The 18,454-nt window shown below is 56.8% G+C and overlaps 1 protein-coding gene across 1 annotated transcript in view; it reads right to left on the bottom strand.

Moving 5' to 3' along the window:
- ap3s2 (adaptor related protein complex 3 subunit sigma 2) overlaps window positions 1-18,454 on the bottom strand; it is a 94,246-nt gene that overhangs the window by 58,512 nt on the left and 17,280 nt on the right. Inside the window, exon 2 of the mRNA XM_078241146.1 lies at window positions 14,771-14,862. Coding sequence (XP_078097272.1) covers window positions 14,771-14,862 — 92 coding nt within the window. The remainder of the gene's footprint in view (window positions 1-14,770; window positions 14,863-18,454) is intronic.

The following is an 18,454-nucleotide window of genomic DNA, read 5'->3' on the forward strand; positions in this document are numbered from 1 at the left end:
CACCTCCAAACCGGCGTCTCTGTACCCGCACCTCCAAACCGGCGTCTCTGTACCCGCACCTCCAAACCGGTGTCTCTGTACCCGCACCTCCAAACCGGCGTCTCTGTACCGCACCTCCAAACTGGCGTCTCTGTACCCGCACCTCCAAACCGGCGTCTCCGTACCCGCACCTCCAAACCGGTGTCTCTGTACCCGCACCTCCAAACCGGCGTCTCCGTACCCGCACCTCCAAACCGGTGTCTCTGTACCCGCACCTCCAAACCGGCGTCTCTGTACCCGCACCTCCAAACCGGCGTCTCCGTACCCGCACCTCCAAACCGGTGTCTCTGTACCCGTGTCTCCAAACCGGTGTCTCTGTACCCGTGTCTCCAAACCGGCGTCTCCGTACCCGCACCTCCAAACCGGCGTCTCCGTACCCGCACCTCCAAACCGGTGTCTCTGTACCCGCACCTCCAAACCGGCGTCTCTGTACCCGCGCCCTCAAACCGGCGTCTCCGTACCCACACCTCCAAACCGGCGTCTCTGTACCTGCGCCTCCAAACCGGCATCTCTGTACCCGCACCTCCAAACCGGTGTCTCTGTACCCGCACCTCCAAACCGGTGTCTCTGTACCCGCGCCTCCAAACCGGTGTCTCTGTACCCGCGCTTACAAACCGGCGTCTCCGTAACCGCGCCCCCAAACCGGCATCTCTGTACCCGTGTCTCCAAACCGGTGTCTCTGTCCCCGCGCCTCCAAACCGGCGTCTCTGTACCCGCGCCTCCAAACCGGCATCTCTGTACCCGCGCCTCCAAACCGGCGTCTCTGTACCCGCACCTCCAAACCGGCGTCTCTGTACCCGCACCTCCAAACCGGCGTCTCTGTACCCGCACCTCCAAACCGGCATCTCTGTACCCGCACCTCCAAACCGGCATCTCTGAACCCGCGCCTCCAAACCGGAATCTCTGTACCCGCGTCTCCAAACCGGCATCTCTGTACCCGCACCTCCAAACCGGCGTCTCCGTCTCAGCGCCTCCAAACCGGCATCTCTGTACCCGCGCCTCCAAACCGGCATCTCTGTACCCGCGCCTCCAAACCGGCATCTCTGTACCCGCGCCTCCAAACCGGCATATCCGTACCCGCACCTCCAAACCGGCGTCTCTGTACCCGCGCCTCCAAACCGGTGTCTCTGTACCCGCGTCTCCAAACCGGCATCTCCGTACCCGCGTCACCAAACCGGCATCTCCGTACCCGCGTCACCAAACCGGCGTCTCTGTACCCGCGCTTACAAACCGGCGTCTCCGTAACCGCGCTTACAAACCGGCGTCTCTGTACCCGCGCCCCCAAACCGGCGTCTCTGTACCCGCGCCCTCAAACCGGCGTCTCTGTACCCGCGCCCTCAAACCGGTGTCTCCGTACCCACGCCTCCAAACCGGTGTCTCTGTACCGCACCTCCAAACCGGTGTCTCCGTACCAGCGCCCTCAAACCGGCGTCTCCGTACCCGCGCCTCCAAACCGGTGTCTCTGTACCGCACCTCCAAACCGGCGTCTCCGTACCCGCGCCTCCAAACCGGCGTCTCCGTACCCGCGCCTCCAAACCGGCGTCTCTGTACCGCACCTCCAAACCGGTGTCTCTGTACCCGCGCCTCCAAACCGGTGTCTCTGTACCCGCGCCTCCAAACCGGCGTCTCTGTACCCGCGCTTACAAACCGGCGCCTCTGGACCCGCGCTTACAAACCGGTGTCTCCGTACCCGCGCCCTCAAACCGGTGTCTCCGTACCCGCGCCTCCAAACCGGTGTCTCCGTACCCGTGTCTCCAAACCGGCGTCTCTGTACCCGCACCTCCAAACCGGCGTCTCCGTACCCGCACCTCCAAACCGGCGTCTCCGTACCCGCACCTCCAAACCGGTGTCTCTGTACCCGCACCTCCAAACCGGTGTCTCTGTACCCGCACCTCCAAACCGGCGTCTCTGTACCGCACCTGCAAACCGGTGTCTCTGTACCCGCACCTCCAAACCGGCGTCTCCGTACCCGCACCTCCAAACCGGTGTCTCTGTACCCGCGCCTCCAAACCGGTGTCTCCGTACCCGCACCTCCAAACCGGTGTCTCTGTACCCGCACCTCCAAACCGGCGTCTCCGTACCCGCACCTCCAAACCGGTGTCTCTGTACCCGCACCTCCAAACCGGTGTCTCTGTACCCGCACCTCCAAACCGGCGTCTCTGTACCCGCACCTCCAAACCGGTGTCTCTGTACCCGCACCTCCAAACCGGCGTCTCTGTACCGCACCTGCAAACCGGCGTCTCTGTACCGCACCTCCAAACCGGCGTCTCTGTACCCGCACCTCCAAACCGGCGTCTCTGTACCCGCACCTCCAAACCGGTGTCTCTGTACCCGCACCTCCAAACCGGCGTCTCTGTACCGCACCTCCAAACCGGCGTCTCTGTACCCGCACCTCCAAACCGGCGTCTCCGTACCCGCACCTCCAAACCGGTGTCTCTGTACCCGCACCTCCAAACCGGCGTCTCCGTACCCGCACCTCCAAACCGGTGTCTCTGTACCCGCACCTCCAAACCGGCGTCTCTGTACCCGCACCTCCAAACCGGCGTCTCCGTACCCGCACCTCCAAACCGGTGTCTCTGTACCCGTGTCTCCAAACCGGTGTCTCTGTACCCGTGTCTCCAAACCGGCGTCTCCGTACCCGCACCTCCAAACCGGCGTCTCCGTACCCGCACCTCCAAACCGGTGTCTCTGTACCCGCACCTCCAAACCGGCGTCTCTGTACCCGCGCCCTCAAACCGGCGTCTCCGTACCCACACCTCCAAACCGGCGTCTCTGTACCTGCGCCTCCAAACCGGCATCTCTGTACCCGCACCTCCAAACCGGTGTCTCTGTACCCGCACCTCCAAACCGGTGTCTCTGTACCCGCGCCTCCAAACCGGTGTCTCTGTACCCGCGCTTACAAACCGGCGTCTCCGTAACCGCGCCCCCAAACCGGCATCTCTGTACCCGTGTCTCCAAACCGGTGTCTCTGTCCCCGCGCCTCCAAACCGGCGTCTCTGTACCCGCGCCTCCAAACCGGCGTCTCTGTACCCGCGCCTCCAAACCGGCGTCTCTGTACCCGCACCTCCAAACCGGCGTCTCTGTACCCGCACCTCCAAACCGGCGTCTCTGTACCCGCACCTCCAAACCGGCATCTCTGTACCCGCACCTCCAAACCGGCATCTCTGAACCCGCGCCTCCAAACCGGAATCTCTGTACCCGCGTCTCCAAACCGGCATCTCTGTACCCGCACCTCCAAACCGGCGTCTCCGTCTCAGCGCCTCCAAACCGGCATCTCTGTACCCGCGCCTCCAAACCGGCATCTCTGTACCCGCGCCTCCAAACCGGCATCTCTGTACCCGCGCCTCCAAACCGGCATATCCGTACCCGCACCTCCAAACCGGCGTCTCTGTACCCGCGCCTCCAAACCGGTGTCTCTGTACCCGCGTCTCCAAACCGGCATCTCCGTACCCGCGTCACCAAACCGGCATCTCCGTACCCGCGTCACCAAACCGGCGTCTCTGTACCCGCGCTTACAAACCGGCGTCTCCGTACCCGCGCTTACAAACCGGCGTCTCTGTACCCGCGCCCCCAAACCGGCGTCTCTGTACCCGCGCCCTCAAACCGGCGTCTCCGTACCCGCACCTCCAAACCGGCGTCTCTGTACCCGCGCCTCCAAACCGGTGTCTCTGTACCCGCGTCTCCAAACCCGTGTCTCTGTACCCGCGCCTCCAAACCGGCGTCTCCGTACCCGCACCTCCAAACCGGCGTCTCTGTACCCGCGCCCCCAAACCGGTGTCTCCGTACCCGCACCTCCAAACCGGTGTCTCCGTACCCGCGCCCTCAAACCGGTGTCTCTGTACCCGCACCTCCAAACCGGCGTCTCTGTACCCGCACCTCCAAACCGGCGTCTCTGTACCCGCACCTCCAAACCGGTGTCTCTGTACCCGCACCTCCAAACCGGCGTCTCTGTACCCGCGCCTCCAAACCGGTGTCTCCGTACCCGCACCTCCAAACCGGCGTCTCTGTACCCGCGCCTCCAAACCGGCGTCTCTGTACCCGTGTCTCCAAACCGGCGTCTCTGTACCCGCGCCTCCAAACCGGTGTCTCTGTACCCGTGTCTCCAAACCGGCGTCTCTGTACCCGCGCCTCCAAACCGGTGTCTCTGTACCCGTGTCTCCAAACCGGCGTCTCTGTACCCGCGCCTCCAAACCGGTGTCTCCGTACCCGCACCTCCAAACCGGCGTCTCTGTACCCGCGCCTCCAAACCGGTGTCTCTGTACCCGTGTCTCCAAGCCGGCGTCTCCGTACCCGCACCTCCAAACCGGTGTCTCCGTACCCGCACCTCCAAACCGGTGTCTCCGTACCCGCACCTCCAAACCGGCGTCTCTGTACCCGCACCTCCAAACCGGCGTCCCTGTACCCGCGCCTCCAAACCGGCGTCTCCGTACCCGCGCCTCCAAACCGGTGTCTCCGTACCCGCACCTCCAAACCGGCGTCTCTGTACCCGCACCTCCAAACCGGCGTCCCTGTACCCGCGCCTCCAAACCGGTGTCTCCGTACCCGCGCCTCCAAACCGGCGTCTCCGTACCCGCGCCCTCAAACCGGTGTCTCTGTACCCGCACCTCCAAACCGGCGTCTCTGTACCCGCACCTCCAAACCGGCGTCTCCGTACCCGCACCTCCAAACCGGTGTCTCTGTACCCGCACCTCCAAACCGGCGTCTCTGTACCCGCGCCTCCAAACCGGTGTCTCTGTACCCGCGCCTCCAAACCGGTGTCTCTGTACCCGCACCTCCAAACCGGCGTCTCTGTACCCGCACCTCCAAACCGGCGTCTCCGTACCCGCACCTCCAAACCGGTGTCTCTGTACCCGCGCCTCCAAACCGGCGTCTCTGTACCCGCGCCTCCAAACCGGTGTCTCTGTACCCGCGCCTCCAAACCGGCGTCTCTGTACCCGCACCTCCAAACCGGTGTCTCTGTACCCGCGCCTCCAAACCGGCGTCTCCGTACCCGCGCCCTCAAACCGGTGTCTCTGTACCCGCGCCTCCAAACCGGCGTCTCCGTACCCGCGCCTCCAAACCGGCGTCTCTGTACCGCACCTCCAAACCGGCGTCTCCGTACCCGCACCTCCAAACCGGTGTCTCTGTACCCGCGCCTCCAAACCGGCGTCTCCGTACCCGCGCCTCCAAACCGGCATCTCTGTACCCGCACCTCCAAACCGGCATCTCTGTACCCGCGCCCTCAAACCGGCGTCTCCGTACCCACACCTCCAAACCGGCGTCTCTGTACCTGCACCTCCAAACTGGCATCTCTGTACCCGCACCTCCAAACCGGCGTCTCTGTACCTGCACCTCCAAACCGGCGTCTCTGTACCTGCACCTCCAAACCGGTGTCTCTGTACCCGCGCCTCCAAACCGGCATCTCTGTACCCGCGCCCTCAAACCGGCGTCTCCGTACCCACACCTCCAAACCGGTGTCTCTGTACCCGCGCCTCCAAACCGGCATCTCTGTACCCGCGCCCTCAAACCGGCGTCTCCGTACCCACACCTCCAAACCGGTGTCTCCGTACCCACACCTCCAAACCGGCGTCTCCGTACCCACACCTCCAAACCGGCGTCTCCGTACCCGCACCTCCAAACCGGCGTCTCCGTACCCGCACCTCCAAACCGGTGTCTCTGTACCCGCACCTCCAAACCGGCGTCTCTGTACCCGCGCCCTCAAACCGGCGTCTCCGTACCCACACCTCCAAACCGGCGTCTCTGTACCTGCGCCTCCAAACCGGCATCTCTGTACCCGCACCTCCAAACCGGCATCTCTGTACCGCACCTCCAAACCGGCATCTCTGTACCCGCACCTCCAAACCGGTGTCTCTGTACCCGCACCTCCAAACCGGTGTCTCTGTACCCGCGCCTCCAAACCGGTGTCTCTGTACCCGCGCTTACAAACCGGCGTCTCCGTAACCGCGCCCCCAAACCGGCATCTCTGTACCCGTGTCTCCAAACCGGTGTCTCTGTCCCCGCGCCTCCAAACCGGCGTCTCTGTACCCGCGCCTCCAAACCGGCATCTCTGTACCCGCGCCTCCAAACCGGCGTCTCTGTACCCGCGTCTCCAAACCGGCATCTCCGTACCCGCGCCCCCAAACCGGCGTCTCCGTACCCGTGTCTCCAAACCGGCGTCTCTGTACCCGCGCCTCCAAACCGGCGTCTCTGCACCCGCGTCTCCAAACCAGCATCTCCGTACCCGCGCCCCCAAACCGGCGTCTCCGTACCCGTGTCTCCAAACCGGCGTCTCTGTACCCGCACCTCCAAACCGGCGTCTCTGTACCCGCGTCTCCAAACCAGCGTCTCCGTACCCGTGTCTCCAAACCGGTGTCTCTGTACCCGCGCCTCCAAACCGGCGTCTCTGTACCCGCACCTCCAAACCAGCATATCCGTACCCGCGCCCCCAAACCGGCGTCTCCGTACCCGTGTCTCGAAACCGGCGTCTCTGTACCCGCGCTTCCAAACCGGTGTCTCTGTACCCGCGCCTCCAAACCGGCGTCTCTGTACCCGCGCCTCCAAACCGGCGTCTCTGTACCCGCGCCTCCAAACCGGCGTCTCTGTACCCGCACCTCCAAACCGGCATCTCTGTACCCGCACCTCGAAACCAGCGTCTCTGTACCCGTGTCTCCAAACCGGCGTCTCTGTACCCGCGCCTCCAAACCGGCGTCTCTGTACCCGCGCCTCCAAACCGGTGTCTCTGTACCCGCGCCTCCAAACCGGCGTCTCTGTACCCGCGCCTCCAAACCGGCGTCTCTGTACCCGCGCCTCCAAACCGGCATCTCTGTACCCGCGTCTCCAAACCGGCGTCTCTGTACCCGCGCCTCCAAACCGGCGTCTCTGTACCCGTGCCTCTAAACCGGCGTCTCTGTGCCCGCGCCTCCAAACCGGCGTCTCTGTACCCGTGTCACCAAACCGGCGTCTCTGTACCCGCGCCTCTAAACCGGCATCTCTGTACCCGCGTCTCCAAACCGGCGTCTCTGTACCCGTGTCTCCAAACCGGCATCTCTGTACCCGTGTCTCCAAACCGGTGTCTCTGTACCCGCGCCTCCAAACCGGCATCTCTGTACCCGCGCCTCCAAACCGGCATCTCTGTACCCGTGTCTCCAAACCGGTGTCTCTGTACCCGCGCCTCCAAACCGGCATCTCTGTACCCGCGCCTCCAAACCGGCATCTCTGTACCCGTGTCTCCAAACCGGTGTCTCTGTACCCGCACCTCCAAACCGGCGTCTCCATACCCGCGCCTCCAAACCGGCGTCTCTGTACCCGCACCTCCAAACCGGCGTCTCTGTACCCGCACCTCCAAACCGGCGTCTCTGTACCCGTGTCTCCAAACCGGCGTCTCTGTACCCGCACCTCCAAACCGGCGTCTCCATACCCGCACCTCCAAACCGGCGTCTCTGTACCCGCACCTCCAAACCGGCGTCTCTGTACCCGTGTCTCCAAACCGGCGTCTCTGTACCCGTGTCTCCAAACCGGCGTCTCTGTACCCGTGTCTCCAAACCGGCGTCTCTGTACCCGCACCTCCAAACCGGCGTCTCTGTACCCGTGTCTCCAAACCGGCGTCTCTGTACCCGTGTCTCCAAACCGGCGTCTCTGTACCCGCACCTCCAAACCGGCGTCTCCATACCCGCACCTCCAAACCGGTGTCTCTGTACCCGCGCCTCCAAACCGGCATCTCTGTACCCGCGCCTCCAAACCGGCATCTCTGTACCCGTGTCTCCAAACCGGCATCTCTGTACCCGCGCCTCCAAACCGGCATCTCTGTACCCGTGTCTCCAAACCGGCATCTCTGTACCCGCGCCTCCAAACCGGCGTCTCTGTACCCGTGTCTCCAAACCGGCGTCTCTGTACCCGCGCCTCCAAACCGGCATCTCTGTACCCGTGTCTCCAAACCGGCATCTCTGTACCCGCGCCTCCAAACCGGCGTCTCCGTACCCGCGCTTACAAACCGGCGTCTCTGTACCCGCGCCTCCAAACCGGCGTCTCTGTACCCGTGTCTCCAAACCGGCGTCTCTGTACCCGCGCCTCCAAACTGGCATCTCTGTACCCGTGTCTCCAAACCGGCATCTCTGTACCCGCGCCTCCAAACCGGCATCTCTGTACCCGTGTCTCCAAACCGGCGTCTCTGTACCCGCGCCACCAAACCGGTGTCTCTGTACCCGTGTCTCCAAACCAGCGTCTCTGTACCCGTGCCTCCAAACCGGTGTCTCTGTACCCGCGCCCCCAAACCGGTGTCTCTGTACCCGTGTCTCCAAACCGGCGTCTCTGTACCCGTGTCTCCAAACCGGCATCTCTGTACCCGCGCCTCCAAACCGGCATCTCTGTACCCGTGTCTCCAAACCGGCATCTCTGTACCCGCGCCTCCAAACCGGCGTCTCTGTACCCGTGTCTCCAAACCGGTGTCTCTGTACCCGCGCCTCCAAACCGGCATCTCTGTACCCGTGTCTCCAAACCGGCATCTCTGTACCCGCGCCTCCAAACCGGCGTCTCCGTACCCGCGCTTACATACCGGCGTCTCTGTACCTGCGCCTCCAAACCGGCGTCTCTGTACCCGTGTCTCCAAACCGGCGTCTCTGTACCCGCGCCTCCAAACCAGCATCTCTGTACCCGTGTCTCCAAACCGGCATCTCTGTACCCGCGCCTCCAAACCGGCGTCTCTGTACCCGTGTCTCCAAACCGGCATCTCTGTACCGCACCTCCAAACCGGCGTCTCTGTACCCGCACCTCCAAACCGGCATCTCTGTACCCGTGCCTCCAAACCGGCATCTCTGTACCCGCGCCTCCAAACCGGCGTCTCTGTACCCGTGTCTCCAAACCGGCGTCTCTGTACCCGTGTCTCCAAACCGGCATCTCTGTACCCGCGCGTCCAAACCGGCATCTCTGTACCCGTGTCTCCAAACCGGCATCTCTGTACCCGCGCCTCCAAACCGGCGTCTCTGTACCCGTGTCTCCAAACCGGCGTCTCTGTACCCGCGCCTCCAAACCGGCATCTCTGTACCCGTGTCTCCAAACCGGCATCTCTGTACCCGTGTCTCCAAACCGGCGTCTCCGTACCCGCGCTTACAAACCGGCGTCTCTGTACCCGCGCCTCCAAACCGGCGTCTCTGTACCCGCGCCTCCAAACCGGCATCTCTGTACCCGCGCCTCCAAACCGGCGTCTCCGTACCCGCGCTTACAAACCGGCGTCTCTGTACCCGCGCCTCCAAACCGGCGTCTCTGTACCCGTGTCTCCAAACCGGCGTCTCTGTACCCGCGCCTCCAAACTGGCATCTCTGTACCCGTGTCTCCAAACCGGCATCTCTGTACCCGCGCCTCCAAACCGGCATCTCTGTACCCGTGTCTCCAAACCGGCGTCTCTGTACCCGCGCCACCAAACCGGTGTCTCTGTACCCGTGTCTCCAAACCAGCGTCTCTGTACCCGTGCCTCCAAACCGGTGTCTCTGTACCCGCGCCCCCAAACCGGTGTCTCTGTACCCGTGTCTCCAAACCGGCGTCTCTGTACCCGTGTCTCCAAACCGGCATCTCTGTACCCGCGCCTCCAAACCGGCATCTCTGTACCCGTGTCTCCAAACCGGCATCTCTGTACCCGTGTCTCCAAACCGGCGTCTCTGTACCCGCGCCTCCAAACCGGCATCTCTGTACCCGTGTCTCCAAACCGGCATCTCTGTACCCGCGCCTCCAAACCGGCATCTCTGTACCCGTGTCTCCAAACCGGCATCTCTGTACCCGCGCCTCCAAACCGGCGTCTCCGTACCCGCGCTTACATACCGGCGTCTCTGTACCTGCGCCTCCAAACCGGCGTCTCTGTACCCGTGTCTCCAAACCGGCGTCTCTGTACCCGCGCCTCCAAACCAGCATCTCTGTACCCGTGTCTCCAAACCGGCATCTCTGTACCCGCGCCTCCAAACCGGCGTCTCTGTACCCGTGTCTCCAAACCGGCATCTCTGTACCGCACCTCCAAACCGGCGTCTCTGTACCCGCACCTCCAAACCGGCATCTCTGTACCCGTGCCTCCAAACCGGCATCTCTGTACCCGTGTCTCCAAACCGGCATCTCTGTACCCGCGCCTCCAAACCGGCATCTCTGTACCCGCGCCTCCAAACCGGTGTCTCTGTACCCGTGTCTCCAAACCGGTGTCTCTGTACCCGCGCCTCCAAACCGGTGTCTCTGTACCCGTGTCTCCAAACCGGTGTCTCTGTACCCGCACCTCCAAACCGGTGTCTCTGTACCCGTGTCTCCAAACCGGCGTCTCTGTACCCGCGCCTCCAAACCGGCATCTCTGTACCCGCACCTCCAAACCGGTGTCTCTGTACCCGTGTCTCCAAACCGGTGTCTCTGTACACGCGCCTCCAAACCGGTGTCTCTGTACCCGTGTCTCCAAACCGGTGTCTCTGTACCCGCACCTCCAAACCGGTGTCTCTGTACCCGTGCCTCCAAACCGGCGTCTCTGTACCCGCGCCTCCAAACCGGCGTCTCTGTACCCGCGCCTCCAAACCGGCATCTCTGTACCCGCGCCTCCAAACCGGCATCTCTGTACCCGTGTCTCCAAACCGGCGTCTCTGTACCCGCGCCTCCAAACCGGCGTCTCTGTACCCGTGTCTCCAAACCGGCGTCTCTGTACCCGTGTCTCCAAACCAGCGTCTCTGTACCCGCACCTCCAAACCGGTGTCTCTGTACCCGTGTCTCCAAACCGGTGTCTCTGTACCCGCGCCTCCAAACCGGTGTCTCTGTACCCGTGTCTCCAAACCGGCGTCGCCGTCTCAGCGCCTCCAAACCGGTGTCTCTGTACCCGCGCCTCCAAACCGGTGTCTCTGTACCCGTGTCTCCAAACCGGCGTCGCCGTCTCAGCGCCTCCAAACCGGTGTCTCTGTACCCGCGCCTCCAAACCGGCGTCTCTGTACCCGTGTCTCCAAACCGGCGTCTCTGTACCCGTGTCTCCAAACCGGCGTCTCCGTACCCGTGTCTCCAAACCGGCGTCTCTGTACCCGTGTCTCCAAACCGGCGTCTCCGTACCCGTGTCTCCAAACCGGCGTCTCTGTACCCGCGCCTCCAAACCGGCGTCTCTGTACCCGCGCCTCCAAACCGGTGTCTCTGTACCCGCGCCTCCAAACCGGCGTCTCTGTACCCGTGTCTCCAAACCGGTGTCTCTGTACCCGTGTCTCCAAACCGGCGTCTCTGTACCCACGCCTCCAAACCGGCGACTCCGGACCCGCACCTCCAAACCGGCGTCTCCGTCTCAGCGCCTCCAAACCGGCGTCTCCGGACCCGCGCCTCTGAGCGACTCTGGATTCGTGTCTCTGGGTTTTCTCCATATTTGGGCCTCTGAGTGTTTCTTTAAAATTTGACCAATCGGTTCTTATTGCCTCCCTTCATTCTTTATTCCAAATGTATCACTTCTCATCTCTGCATCAAATTTCATCTTTTCATTTCTTTACCTTGTCCAGATCGACCTGATATTTGCTAAACTCCAGGTTGGATTGAGGAAATTCGAAGTGGGCTGATTTGGGGTTTGGTAAATAACTGAAGGTGGCAATGTTGCAAACAGCAATTATAACACAATTATTTACTGGCCAATCACATTCAGGATGAACTTCCTGTGAGTTATTGATTCTATTGAATGAAAGAACAAGTGAATTGGTGCAGAAGGTGAAGTCGCGTGGGATCAGAGGTGAGCTGGCAAGGTGGATACAAAACTGGCTCAGTCAAAGAAGACAGAGGGTAGCAGTGGAAGGGTGCGTTTCTGAATGGAGGGCTGTGACAAGTGGCGTTCCTCAGGGATCAGTGCTGGGACCTTTGCTGTTTGTAATATATATAAATGATTTGGAGGAAAATGTATCTGGTTTGATTAGTAAGTTTGCGGACGAAACAAAGGTTGGTGGATTTGTGGATAGCGATGAGGACCATCAGAGGATACAGCAGGATATAGATCAGTTGGAGACTTGGGCGGAGAGATGGCAGATGGAGTTGAGGTAATGCATTTTGAAAGGTCTAATACAGATAGGAAATATACAGTAAATCGCAGAACCCTTAAGAGTATTGACAGGCAAAGGGATCTGGGTGTACAGGTACACAGGTCACTGAAAGTGGCAATGCAGGTGGAGAAGGTAGTCAAGAAGGCATACGGCATGCTTGCCTTCATCGGCCGGGGCATTGAGTTTAAAAATTGGCAAGTCATGTTGCAGCTTTATAGAACCTTAGTTCGGCCGCACTTGGAATATAGTGTCCAATTCTGGTCGCCACACTACCAGAAGGATGTGGAGGTTTTTGGAGAGTGTACAGAAAAGATTTACCAAGATGTTGCCTGGTATGGAGGGCATTAGCTATGAAGAGAGGTTGGAGAGACTTGGTTTGTTCTCATTGGAACGACGGAGGTTGAGGGGCGACCTGATAGAAGTCTACAGGATTATGAGGGGCATGGACAGAGTGGATAGTCAGAAGCTTTTTCCCAGGGTGGAAGAGTCAATTACTTTGGGGGCATAGTTTTAAGGTGCGAGGGGCAAGGTTTAAAGGAGATGTACAAGGCAGATTTATTACACAGAGAGTAGTGGGTGCCTGGAACCCGCTGCCAGGGGAGGTAGTGGAAGCGGATACGGTAGTGACTTTTAAGGGGTGTCTTGACAAATACATGAATAGGATGGGAATAGATGGATGGTCCCCGGAAGGGTAGGGGTTTTAATTAAGTTGAACAGCATGATCGGTGCAGGCTTGGAGGGCCGAAGGGCCTGTTCCTGTGCTGTAATTTTCTTTGTTCTTTGAATTCAATTCCATCTGAGACAGACTTCATTTCTCAACATCATCTGGATGTTGAATTAAGACTTGTTGTTCCAAAGATGTGATTGTTAACCAGGTTAATGACCAGAATTTGCTGATTCGAATTGAGCTCCGTGACTGTTAGTGGTTTATAGGTCACTAGATGTTACAGTCTGCTAACCTGAAAGTGATCCATTCATTCCTGCCACTCACGCAGTCTGTTAACCAATCCTCAATCCAAGCTAATATATTAGTCCTAAACTCTCACAGAAGCACAGAATGACAGTGCAGAAGAGGCCCTTCGACCCATCGAGTCTGCACTGACGCATGAAATGCCCTGACCTCCCACCTAATCCCACTTGCCAGCACTTGGCCCAAAGCCCTGAATGTCATGGCGCGCCAAGTGCTCATCCAGGTACTTTTTAAAGGATGTGAGGCATCCCACCTCCACCACCCTCCCAGGCAGCGCATTCCAGACCCTCACCACCCTCTGGGTAAAAACGTCTTTCCTCAAATTCCCCCCCTAAACCTCCCACCCCTCACTTCCAACTTGTGTCCCCTCATAACTGACCCTTCAGCTAAACAAACAGCTGCTCCTTATCCACTCTGTCGGTGCCCCTCATAATCTTGAACACCTCAATCAGGTCACCCCTCAGACTTCTCTGCTCCACCCCAGCCTCTCCAACCTCTCTTTATAAATGAAATGTTCCTGATCTTGTAATAACATTACTGAGCAGCTTTATGTAAACCCAAATCACCCGAATGCACTGATTGGCCCTTACCCACCCTGCTGGCCACATTCGCAAACAGCTCTTCTTCTGTCACTCAACAATTTCTCCTTTAACTTACCTCACAGAGTTTCACTTGCACCCCTTCGACTGTATCCGGTGCTCTCACTGTGCTCTTCTCCACACTGCGGAGACGAGACACAGATTGGGTGACTGCTCCGTCCACTTGCATGACCTCAAACTCCCAGTCACTTGGCATTTCAGCTGTCACGCCTACAGCTGCTGCAATGCTCCAGTGATCCAAACACAAAGTGGAAGAAACACACCTCATCTTCCGATTAAGCAGGTTACAGCCTTCTGGACTCAGCATTTTACTTCAACAACCTTAGACTGGGCACTTTCCCCTCCACCATGATCCCCTTTTTATTTTCTTTCCTTAGTTTGTTCCAATACAACCCCACCTCCCCACACAGCCGCCTGTTTTCAGTTCTGCTTCCACTGAGCATTGGCTTTTGTTCTCCTATTAACCATTTCCGCCATCTTACCTAAATGCCACCATTAACGTCCATGACATCATTGTCAATCTCTCCTTACCTCCGACCTTCTATTCAGCCCCACCCCCCTCTCCAACTGTAAAATCCATCACATTTCTGTCTACCTTCAGTTCCATCGAAGGGTCATCCAGATTCGAGACCTTAACTCTTTCTCTCTACAGATGGGGGCGCAGTGGCGCAGTGGTATCATCACTGGACTAGTAATCCAGAGACCAGGCTAATACTCTGGGAACCAGGTTCGAATCCCACCACAGCAGATGGTGAAATTTGAAATCAATAAAAATTTGGAATTAAAGACCTAATGGTGACCACAAAACTATTGTCGATTGTCAGAAAAACCCATCTGGTTCACTAATGTCCTTTACAGAAGGAAATCTATCGTCCTTACCTGGTCTGGCCTACATGTGACTCCAGAGCCACAGCAATGTGGTTGACTCTTAAATGCCCTCAGGGATGGGTAATTAATGCTGTCCCGGCCAGCGGTGCCCACATCAATGAATGAATAAAAGAAAGATGTCGTCAGAGCTGCTGAGTTTATCCAGCATTTTCTATCTTTATTTCCGACTTCCAGCAACCACAGTAGTTTGGTTTTATCAAGATTATAAAGGTTGTGTTAGCTGAGCCCCATGCACAGGTGCTGGGCTATAACAAAATATCCAGTCGCCACTGTACACTCACCTGCCACCTTCCAAAAAGTTGCAGACATTTTCATCTCGCCGGGATACCAGGTGGAACGTCTCTCGGATGATCTGCTGCTGCATGTCCTCTGACTAAAGTCGCAAAATAAACAGAGCAGTTTTCAGAGGGGCACCAAAGGGTGAACAATTCAGCAGCTTGTGCGTATAATCAAAAAGTGAAAAGATAGAATCTACCAGAAACAAACAGAAGATATTCCGCGCAGTGTCTCAGAACAATATTTCACATTGTCAGGGATACAATGACTTTGAACTGGTTCTGGAGTTACTAAATTAAGAGTCTCGGAGAGAACATAAGAACATAAGAAATAGGAGCAGGAGGAGGCCATTCAGCCCCTCAAGCCTGTTCCACCATTCAATAAGATCATGGCTGATCTGATAGTGGGTTCAGTTCCACTTACCCGCCTGCTCCCCATAACCCTTAATTCCCTTAATGGTTAAAAATCTATCTACCTGTGAATTGAACACATTTAACGAGGTAGCCTCTACTGCTTCGTTGGGCAGAGAATTCCAAAGATTCACTACCCTCTGGGAGAAGAAGTTCCTCCTCAACTCTGTTCTAAATTGACTCCCCCGTATTTTGAGGCTATGCCCCCTAGTTCTTGTTTCCATTAGAACATAGAACAGTACAGCACAGAACAGGCCCTTCGGCCCACGATGTTGTGCCGAGCTTTATCTGAAACCAAGATCAAGCTATCCCACTCCCTATCATCCTGGTGTGCTCCATGTGCCTATCCAATAACCGCTTAAATGTTCCTAAAGTGTCTGACTCCACTATCACTGCAGGCAGTCCATTCCACACCACAACCACTCTCTGCGTAAAGATTGTAAGTGGAAATAACCTCGCTGCTTCTACCCTGTCGAGCCCCTTCATTATCTTATATGTCTCTATAAGATCTCCCCTCAACCTTCTAAACTCCAATGAGTACAGGCCCAGTCTACTCAATCTCTCCTCATAAGCTAACCCCCTCATCTCCGGAATCAACCTGGTGAACCTTCTCTGTATCCCCTCCAAAGCTAATATATCCTTTCTTAAATAAGGGGACCAAAATTGTACACAGTACTCTAGGTGCGGCCTCACCTGTACCCTGTACAGTTGCAGCATGACCTCCCTGCTTTTATACTCCATCCCTCTCGCGATAAAGGCCAACATTCCATTTGCCTTCTTGATCACCTGCTGCACCTGCAAACTGAGTTTTTGTGATTCATGCACAAGGACCCCCAGGTCCCTCTGCACAGTAGCATGTTGTAATTTTTCACCGTTTAAATAATAGTCCATTTTACTATTATTCCTTCCAAAGTGGATAACCTCACACTTACCAACGTTATACTCCATCTGCCAGATCCTTGCCCACTCACTTAGCCTATTCAAATCTCTCTGCAGACTCTCTGTGTCCTCCACGCAATTTGCTTTCCCACTCATCTTTGTGTCATCCGCAAACTTTGTTACCCTACACTCGGTCCCCTCCTCCAGATTGTCTATGTATATGGTAAATATTTGAAGCCCCAGCACCAATCCCTGCGGCACGCCACTAGTCACTGATTGCCAACCGGAAAAGCACCCATTTATTCCGACTCTCTGCTTCCTGTTAGATAGCCAATCCTCAATCCACGCTAACACTTTACCCTCAACTCCATGTACCCTATCTTATGCAGCGACCTTTTGTGAGGCACCTTATCGAATGCCTTCTGGAAATCTAAATACACCACATCCACCGGTTCCCCTCTGTCAACCGCACTCGTTAGAGAGGGGTCAATACACTGTACCAACAGGGTCTACACTTCCCGCTGCCTCGGGAAAAGCAGCCGGCATAATTAAGGACCCCATGGACCCCGGACATTCTCTCTTCCACCTTCTTCCGTCGGGAAAACGATACAAAAGTCTGAGGTCACGTACCGACCGACTCAAGAACAGTTTCTTCCCTGCTGCTGTCAGACTTTTGAATGGACCCACCTTGCATTACGTTGATCCCTAGCTATGACTGTAACACTACATTCTGCACACTCTCATTTCCTTCTCTATGAACGGTATGCTCTGTCTGTATTGCGCGCAAGAAACAATACTTTTCACTGTCTGTTAATACATGTGACAATAATAAATCAAATCAAATCCACACCTGGTCTCTTGTGCATCCTAGAGATACTTAAATACATTTAGTTAAATACTAATAACTTTAAGCATTTAATTGCAAAATCATGTTTGACTAATTTGATTGCAATTTTTAATAAAGTCTGCTGGATGTGAACAAGAACTTCCGCAAAGCGACTGATAAAGTGCCACAAACCTGAGATGAAAGGGGAATATAGAGAAAAAGCTGCCAGCGCTCAGAAAGGGTCAGTGGTGATGTTATTTTTCACATTGGAGGCAAGTCCAGCGCTCCCTGGGGGTCAGTACTGCTCCTTTTGATATATGGTGCAACCTGGCTACATATACAGATCACAAATTCAGGAGGATAGTGAGGGTGGCTTAGCCAAAGCACCCGTCCCTAAGGAGCTTCGAGTAAGATAAGGCAGAAAACGAAAGCTTGCGTCAGACACCACTGAGGTTAAATGGAAAGGTTAAATACAGTATCAAACTTATAGAAAAAGCGAATAACTGCAAACACAGGTGGCAAGTCAGAAGATTGGACAGAACATAAGAAACAGCAAAGGACGGCTAAAAATTTAATGAGGTCGCCAGTTTGATACAGAGATGAGGCAAGATGTTTTTCAATCTCTTCCTGGAAAGACAGTGGAAGCCGAGTCTTTCAGAGGTGGATAGAATCTTGGAAAGTAAGGGGTGAAGGTTACTGCAGGTAGGAAGAGTGCAGATTTGAGAAATAATCTTATTAAATGCTGCAGCAGGCTAGAGGGGCTGAACGGCCTCCTCCTGATCCTAGTTCGTATATTCATAAAAAGGTAGCCTATTGTAGAGGCAGATGTTGGTATGGTTCTTATTTAAAACCTTACATCTGCCTTCACAAAGGGCAGACGGTGCCTCAGTGGTATTGTCCCTGGACGAGTAATCCAGCGACCCAGGGTGACGCTCTGGGGATCCGGTTCGAATCCCACTATGGCAGACGATGGAATTTAAACTCCATATAACATCTGGAATGAAGAGTACAGATGACCATACCCATGGTTAGCACCACTGCCTCACTGCGCCAGGGACCTGCGTTCAATTCTGGCCTTGAGTGATTGTCTGTGTGGAGTCTGCACATTTTCCCCGTGTCTGCGTGGGTTTTCTCCTGGTGCTCCGGTTTCCTCCCACAATCCAATTATGTCCAGGTTAGGTGGATTGGCCATGCTCAGTTGCCCCTTGGTGTCCCAAGATGATAAAGTTCCTACAATGCAGAAGGAGGCCATTCAACCCATCGAGTCTGCACCAACCACAATCCCATCCAGCCTTATCTCTGTAACACCTTGTATTTACCCTGTTAATCTCCCTGACACTAAGGGGCAATTTACCATGGCCAATCCATCTAATCCGCACATCTTTGGACTGTGGGAGGAAACCGGAGCACCCGGTGGAAACCCACACAGACACGGGGAGAATGTGTAAACTCCACACAGACACGAGATTGGAATCGAACCCAGGTCCCCAGCATTGTGAGGCAGCAGTGCTAACCACTGTGCCACCATGCTGCCCCCACTGTGCGAATGTGTAGTTTAGAGGGATTAACGGGGC

Source organism: Mustelus asterias, chromosome 24 (assembly GCF_964213995.1).
Source record: "Mustelus asterias chromosome 24, sMusAst1.hap1.1, whole genome shotgun sequence".
NCBI classification, from domain to species: Eukaryota; Metazoa; Chordata; class Chondrichthyes; order Carcharhiniformes; family Triakidae; genus Mustelus; species Mustelus asterias.